The sequence below is a fragment of the Saccoglossus kowalevskii genome, chromosome 4 (assembly GCF_978046115.1).
Source record: "Saccoglossus kowalevskii chromosome 4, keSacKowa6.1, whole genome shotgun sequence".
Lineage (NCBI taxonomy): Eukaryota > Metazoa > Hemichordata > Enteropneusta > Harrimaniidae > Saccoglossus > Saccoglossus kowalevskii.
This window is the reverse complement of record NC_140644.1, coordinates 32,368,177-32,376,900: the sequence shown is the minus strand read 5'-3', so window position 1 is coordinate 32,376,900 and position 8,724 is coordinate 32,368,177. Positions and strand designations below refer to the sequence as shown.

The window sequence follows — 8,724 nt, the reverse complement described above, 5'->3', positions numbered from 1 at the left end:
CGGTTTTTGTGACTTACCTATATTCTAATGACGACGGTTACTGTGACTTACCTATTCTAATGACGACGGTTTTTGTGACTTACCTATTCTAATGACGACGGTTTTTGTGACTTACCTATATTCTAATGACGACGGTTACTGTGACTTACCTATTCTAATGACGACGGTTTTTGTGACTTGCCTATTCTAATGGCGACGGTTTTTGTGACTTACCTATTCTAATGACGACCGTTTTTGTGACTTACCTATTCTAATGACGACGGTTTTTGTGACTTACCTATTCTAAAGACGATGGTTTTTGTGACTTACCTATTCTAATGACGACGGTTTTTGTGACTTACCTATTATAATGACGACGGTTTTTGTGACTTACCTATTCTAATGACGACGGTTTTTGTGACTTACCTATTCTAAAGACGACGGTTTTTGTGACTTACCTATTCTAATGACGACGGTTTTTGTGACTTGCCTATTCTAAAGACGATGGTTTTTGTGACTTACCTATTCTAAAGACGATGGTTTTTGTGACTTACCTATTCTAATGACGACGGTTTTTGTGACTTACCTATTCTAAAGGCGATGGTTTTTGTGAATTACCTATACTAAAGACGATGGTTTTTGTGACTTACCTATTCTAATGACGACGGTTTTTGTGACTTACCTATATTCTAATGACGACGGTTACTGTGACTTACCTATTCTAATGACGACGGTTTTTGTGAATTACCTATACTAAAGACGATGGTTTTTGTGACTTACCTATTCTAATGACGACGGTTTTTGTGACTTACCTATATTCTAATGACGACGGTTACTGTGACTTACCTATTCTAATGACGACGGTTTTTGTGACTTGCCTATTCTAATGGCGACGGTTTTTGTGACTTACCTATTCTAATGGCGACGGTTTTTGTGACTTACCTATATTCTAATGACGACGGTTTTTGTGACTTACCTATTCTAATGACGACGGTTTTTGTGACTTACCTATTCTAATGACGACGGTTTTGTGACTTACCTATTCCAATGACGACGGTTTTTGTGACTTACCTATATTCTAATGACGACGGTTTTTGTGACTTACCTATTCTAATGACGACGGTTTTTGTGACTTACCTATTCTAAAGACGATGGTTTTTGTGACTTACCTATTCTAATGACGACGGTTTTTGTGACTTACCTATTCTAATGACGACGGTTTTTGTGACTTACCTATTCTAAAGACGATGGTTTTTGTGACTTACCTATACTAATGACGACGGTTTTTGTGACTTACCTATTCTAATGACGACGGTTTTTGTGACTTGCCTATTCTAAAGACGATGGTTTTTGTGACTTTCCTATTCTAAAGACGATGGTTTTTGTGACTTACCTATCCTAAAGACGATGGTTTTTGTGACTTACCTATTCTAAAGAAGATGGTTTTTGTGACTTACCTATTCTAAAGACGATGGTTTTGTGACTTACCTATTCTAAAGACGATGGTTTTTGTGACTTACCTATTCTAAAGACGATGGTTTTTGTGACTTGCCTATTCTAATGACGGCGGTTTTTGTGACTTACCTATTTTAAAGACGATGGTTTTTGTGACTTACCTATTCTAAAGACGATGGTTTTTGTGACTTACCTATTCTAATGACGACGGTTTTTGTGACTTGCTTATTCTAATGACGACGGTTTTGTGACTTACCTATTCTAATGACGACGGCGTTTATAAAATATATCGTCGACTTGAAACTCACAAATGCAACTGTGTTTAGCCAAACCCAATCTTAGTGTATTTTGACACGAAAAATTTGGAAATTAGAGAAGTGATACCATAATTTTCATTACCCGTTCAAAAACGTGTGTACCATGCAGTTTATAAAACTAATTTAAAAATGGAAATGTCTTTTTAGGATGTAGTAACATTACAAGTAATGTGGCTAAAAGTTGAAATGCAGTTATATTTTAAGTTACACAATAATAAATACAATGTTTAATATATATTTTATACCAACCACACCGTGACTATGTCAAATATAATTGCATGAGGGCATTACCGCAGTCGATATTCGGGCTGAATACCATCATTACAGTATTACATCTCTAAGGCACTGCAATAGCAACGGCCCGTCTGAATGTGAATATTCTAAATCATGAATGAGTTTGCATGTCTGTATTGCATATATTAGAAGGTTATTTGCATATTAGCTTTCGGTTGTTACACCAAATGATGTACTGGCGTATGAAAACATCACTCTCTAAGATGCGCCTTGTTATTCACATGTTTCGTAGACCTGTGCTATTCAACCTCGGGCGAAATCGGTTAATTTGAAAATTCATTCGGTACTTTTCGTTGACAATTTACACATTCGTTGGCAATAAGAGTATTTATACAACAGTGTACATGTAGTAGTATTTTCCTTCGCCACTCATGGGAGATCACAACCGGCATTGGCGGATTTAGAGGGGGCCGAGGGGGCCGCGGCCCCCTCTATTTTTAACAACCAACAGGGCTTCGCGCCATCGGCGCTCGCGAACTTGGCCTTCGGCCAACTTATCGCCCCCCCTATTCCAGAATCCTAGATCCGCCCCTGACCGGAAATGGGATTATTTTTACCAGTACGTATGTTTGCTAACCTGTGCCTCATTTTCCCCAAAAAGATACACACTGATAAACCACAAACCACCCATCTACCAATTCCAGTGGCTAGCAAAGTAGCAATTTATGTTGACTAATTATTGTCGTTAATAAACCGGGCTATTCTAGTCTACAAAAGGAAATATAGTTCCACGAGAGGGGGCCGGCATGTTGATGACGATTTGCTAAAAATACAATCTACCAATATTGTAGCCTTCCTGACTGTGACTGTTCTTTCCATTGCATCACAAACCCGGAGTTGACTGTGCGCCTTCCCAATCAACAGGTATGTCTAATGTTCGTTATTATAAACCCGCTATTTATTTCTATGTTGTATGACTTGAATCGGTGAGGTTGACGTGCAAATTTGTACGAAGACTTGGGTGGATTCTGGTTGCTAGGTTGATGTTTTCTAGGAATGTCGAAGGCTGTTCACGTGTGTGGCAAATTGTGATAGGCTTATCTCAAGCTTTAACAACCTGCGTTTAGGCTCAAACATTGCGACCAAGACATACTCTAAACTTTTTGACGTAAATATAACATGAGTTTTTGCTGAAAAACTGATTTTCAAATAAATTTACCCCATTTTTTGATAATATTCGGACTTTTGGAAAAGTCAAAACACCTTTATATTATAGAAACGCCAGGAAGATACGATGTGTTCTCGTTCTATTCGAAACTCTCTGTTTATTTGATGTGATTGATCAAGGTGGACCAACAACTGCCAAACACTTCATTGTTGTCTTATTTTCCTGTTTCAATCATGAGTAACTGTCAGTACCTTAAGTACCCTTTTTCGGGGACATGGGGGTCAAAAGTTGTATATTTTCATAACAAATTGAAACAAACCTCTCCATTTCCTAACAAAGAGAAGTCAAAACTTTATGACCCTTAACGCTACAGTCAGTTCCATAAAATGCTAAAATGGTGAGGGGGGGTCTTTAACGCGCTACTTATATACGTTCACTTTTGTGAGTCCCCCCCCCAGGACATGTCACCGTACGCACATTCATTCATTTGTATGTTAATTATACCTTAGTTTGTAATCGTGTAACATGCTTGGACAAAAACATTAAATAACTAGGCGTTTTTTCTTCATGGTTTAGTTTTTACCCCAAAGAGTTAGTAAGATTCCTGAACGGTAATTATGATAATGATTATTAGTGTAATTTATTGAATACATCTCGTTATGAATTATTGTTAATAAATTTCCGAAATTTATTGTAAAATTCAGTTGTTGTCAGCCCCTTCCTCAAGACGAAATAATTTCACAATGTCGAAAACGGAAAGTTATTATCGTAGTGTTAGGATATTCTTTTCGATAAAAAAATTGAATAAGTTTCTTATAAGAAGGTTTTACACGAGATACACGAGCGATAATTTGTGTCCCTAACATTAAATTAAAATCATCTTTACATGTCTTGCAATATTCAAATCTGTTGATGTTGTTAAATAAATATAGAGTTTGTAATGAAAACATATTTGCCCCATTACACATGGTCGTTAACTGTCGTTGATGTGGAATGTCTGTGTTGCTGATTCTGATCCATGTGTCTTTGTAATATACGATGTTAAATATACCAGTAACCCGTACTAATTGAAAATTACCATCTGCCTCACTAGTAATTATAGTATGGTGGTTTTATCGTATTGAATTCTAATGAACCCGCTCATGTGCCATTCATAAAAAGAAATGTTTGAATTCAAAGTATGGTCCAATAATTTTGTTTTGTTGAGAGTTCATTTAAGGTTTTTTGCATTTTATTTCCAAATTTCACGGTGATGTTACGCGCACCGTAATAATAAAACATATTTAGATTTCGTACCATGCGCTTCAAGTTGTGAAAAGGATTTCTTGTGTGGTGTGCAAATCGATATAATATCACGTAGATCAATCGTATTTTAACATTAATTCAATAAAATTAGTTTATTTAAATATATCGTTTATACGTGCAACTACCTTGGTATTACAATTATGAGTGCACTTTAGGATAGTCCTCTTTCCCTCTCACATCCCAACCATCGCATTCCAATGAAACTTGTTACATAGGTGTTCTGGAAAAGAGCACATACCCAAGTATTTTTGAGTAAAACCCGTGCATATCGGATAATGTAACTTGTAATTTTCTGATGTCTCAATAACCATTTGTCGGTTTTAAATTAAAGAGTACTGTTGGATGAATCGCAGACTGCAAACCACATATGTACAATCACATTTATTCTTTTTGTCTCAATACTTCAGATTGCCTTCACATTGTGCATTACAAAAATCTAAATAGCCGCTAGATTTGTTTCTTTAAATGCTATGATTAATGATTTTAAATCCTTTTTAAGTCACGTTCGTGATTATAATCTAAATCAAATTACCTAAATAATAGTATAAGTAACAGAATGAAATTACGCTTAGAAGTTTGTGAAATACGATATAAAAGACACAAGATATCTCTCGGAATCTATCGACTTTCTTCTTTGATTTTTGATGCGTGAGTTTTTACATTGTCTTTAAACTATAGTATAAGACTGGTATGGAGTAAGTTGAAATCAAATGGACAGCCCAAAACAGTAGCATGACTTTTTTTGTGTACGAAATCTTAAAATCCATGAGAAGTGTTTTGACAAAACATGTTATATACATGTATTTCAGTTTACACGTGATTCGTAGAATATACAGTAGTGGGTAATCAAGATGCTAATGGGACAATTTCTCATGGAACTTTGTTACAAAATATCGGAAGTTTTAAAATCATCTGTACAAACATTAATTGATTTGGTGTTTTCTTAGATATATTCCTTTTCGCTAATATAAAATATGAATACATTTATATTTGAGTGTGTGGGGGTATGGGGGTGGATCACGCATATAGAAAGATGCGGATCAGTGATAGGTACTGACGTAGTGACGTCACAGACACCTGAGCATACTTATGTAGGATTTGCATATACATGTAGTCTGATCAATGTTATCTAATCTTTCTTTTACTTTCAGATATATTTTTTCTACTTTGGCCTGTCATTGATTTCAACTTGACAACAAAATGCCAGATTCCAGAGATCTCGATAGTCCTGGAGGTAACAACAGTCAAAAAGATAGTTTGGGGTTTAATGATCAAACACCGATCTTATCAGCCCAACAGGTGAGTTCTTTGATAGAATTGTTAGAAACACTGAGTTAGACTATAGTTATCGTCTTTTGTGCAATATATACTAATAGTTGGTCAGAGTGTGAAACAAATAAAGATAAATTCGCAACAAAAGATTTTTTATTTCTTTTATATCTGAACTACACAACTTAACGCCAAATAAGCGAAATTGTACATCTTTATCTAGCAACGGGACGCTTCGTCAATACAAAATATTCCTTTGATCTTCAATCTACGTAATTTTACATCACATTGACGCTTATTTTCTACAGGACACTAGTTATATGAAATATATTTGATGTCGGATATAAAGCATTGGGGGTCTCAATATTTAAGACGTATTTATCTTGAAGTATTCATTTAGAATCCAGACAATTGAAAACAATGTTTCGACCCCACATTCCATCACCAAAATAAATCAATATATTACCCTAAGATTAGCAACAGTGCATCACAAATATGAACAATCTATTTATCAACAACACACCAAGCACAGTAGCTGTTTTATTGTAATATTGTATAACATTTGTCAAGGACATAACAAAGATTGAGGAGTGTGTCGCAACGAAGAATAATGAACTCGAGGCACAACATCAACAGTTTTCCACTTTACAGGATTGATTTTAACTCATGATTATTAATTCATACTTTTATCTTGTTATGTTATGTACACGTCACAAAATATTTAAAAAAATACCAAAAAGGAGTGTATTCTATAGTACATTACATTTGTTTTGTTTCAGTCATCTATGAACGGAGATGATCTCCGCCGAGTGTTTGCGACTGACACACCAGACGATGGAGACAAACTCAGTAAAAGTGACCGATATAAGCAATGGATGAAATCAGGACTGGGTATATCTATGGCTCTGACGTCTGGATGTGCATTCGCCGTGGGATATATGTTTGCAGCCTTGGCTTTGATGACCCTCTTGCCATTCCAGACGGTATTCATTGTCCAGGGAATGATTGGTCTTATTATGATTCCACCAATCATTTACTTACGTATCGACTTCCTAATGAGCACAGCCAGGCAACGATTGTTGTTGATTGGCAACGGCATTGGCTACACAGTCGGAGAAGCCGGTTTATACTTTGCGTTGTCCCATCTGCCTATTGGTAACGTGAACGCCATCTTTATGGGATCTTTGCCAATTATTACGGCTATCTTAAGTACGATATTTTTAAGAGAACCATGGAAATTGATTCATGCTTTTGTCGCCGTCGTCAATATTACTGGAATCATGTTGATTTCCCAGCCTACTTTCTTATTCGGAGGTGAAGCTTATGAATCTACCGCCAATGAGACGATGAACGTGAAGGCATTCGGGTACCTCACGACTATAGCGGGCGCTACCGGGTACGCCGCTTCTTATATTACCTGTCGAGCACTCGGTGAGGGCGTGAGCATGCTAACAATCATCCTTTGGGATTCTATCATTGCTGGCATCATGTGTAGTACATTAACTTTTCTTACTGAGTCGCCAAAATGGAGCATGAACGGCAGACTGTTCGGCTTCGTCGTGGGAATTGCAATTTTCGACTGTCTTGGCCATTGGACCGCTTTCCGCAGTGTCCAGCTAGAAAACGCCGCCACCGCCAGTCTTCTGTTCAACTTTGAAGTCGTGGTGTCCTACACATTGGATTACTTCGTTTTCGGAACTCACATTGGATGGTTCGAGATCGGAGGTGTTCTGTTGATCCTGTTCAGCGCAAGTGTCATATCAGTTGTGACATGGAAAGCAAACCAAAATAAACAGTTTCTTGATGACGCGGAAAATGCCGAAAAAAACGGATACATTGAATTCAAATCTGAGAATTGAGTTGGGTTTCACAATTTCATAAGTTGGCAGTATGACAGAGGGACGTGAATACTCACGCTGGTGTTAATTTGCCTCACCCTCCTCCAAACAAATTAACACTCACCGAAAAGCTAAGTTGTATCCTCAAATTGTATTGTCTGCAATTACAAATACATCATTCAAATATAATAATCTATTTGTTGGACATGAGACGTCGCGCCCAGTCATCGTCACAAAATATAATCCACATATATATATATGTATACAAACATCGAGTTAAAACTCAAATAAATACAACAACAATGAATAGAAAATAATAAACATATATCTGCAATCTTCATTCCGCTTCTATTAGTTTTTTTTTTACTTCACACGAGCACTGAATTACGGTTTATATACGTATATACGCATTGCATACGAAGTTTGTTCAGAAATAGACCATACCCCCAGTGGTACACACGTTACCGATGGAAAGGAAGATCTATTCGTTCGTGCTTACGAGATCGGCATTTTATCGCACAATGCACCTTGAACTTGACTATTACTAATACTGTAAGATAATTGTCTAAGCTGATCGAAGAGCCATGTATTCCGAGGATGTGACTTTCATCCTGTAAATGATATACTGTGAAACATCTAATTTGCATGATCACTGAAGGTGACACATTCGGGTAGTTTTCTAAGACAAGTTTACAGAAATGCACACAGTTGTCATTCAAGTTTAACTGAGATATATATTCGGTAGGTCATGTAATGCATATTTCACTACGCAAAGTTCAAAGCGGTAATAATTGTAACTATCGATAATTTTTCTCAGATTATTATTTTTAGTAAAACATTTTCTGTGTCATCAGTGTCAATCTGTAACGGCCATTGCCGAAATGTGACACTGAAATTATAGTATTACGCTCTATACCAACATCACTTGCAAGTGAAAAAAGATGGCCGCGAGGATGTACCCAGGGTTTCAGAGGGCGCCATCTATTAAAAATATGGTTGTCAAGGGTGATTACGGTAAGCCTCTCTCTCTGATGGCCTCTCACTGATGATATTACCCCGGTATGTGTCATTTCCCATAATACTGTGCGACGTGTATTATAATACTGTACATGTATTCAACGGTCCACACCACGTGATCGCTTTCAACAAAATGGCGAAT

At 36.8% G+C, this 8,724-nt stretch overlaps 1 protein-coding gene across 1 annotated transcript; it reads left to right on the top strand.

Annotated features, from left to right (window-relative positions):
• The first annotated feature begins 5,613 nt into the window (after nt 1–5,613).
• Nucleotides 5,614–7,886, top strand: LOC102801480 (solute carrier family 35 member G1-like). The gene is made up of 2 exons (XM_006815360.3): nt 5,614–5,757; nt 6,507–7,886. The coding sequence occupies exons 1-2, from the start codon at nt 5,659–5,661 to the stop codon at nt 7,584–7,586; spliced, it is 1,179 nt and encodes a 392-aa protein (XP_006815423.1). The 5' UTR covers nt 5,614–5,658; the 3' UTR covers nt 7,587–7,886.
• The last annotated feature ends 838 nt before the right edge of the window (nt 7,887–8,724 follow it).

Coding starts and splice junctions, on each gene's coding strand:
- LOC102801480 (XM_006815360.3), top strand. CDS start 5,659: ATGCCAGATTCCAGAGATCTCGATAGTCCTGGAGGTAACAACAGTCAA. Junction 5,758..6,506: donor CGATCTTATCAGCCCAACAG/GTGAGTTCTTTG, acceptor GTTTTGTTTCAG/TCATCTATGAACGGAGATGA.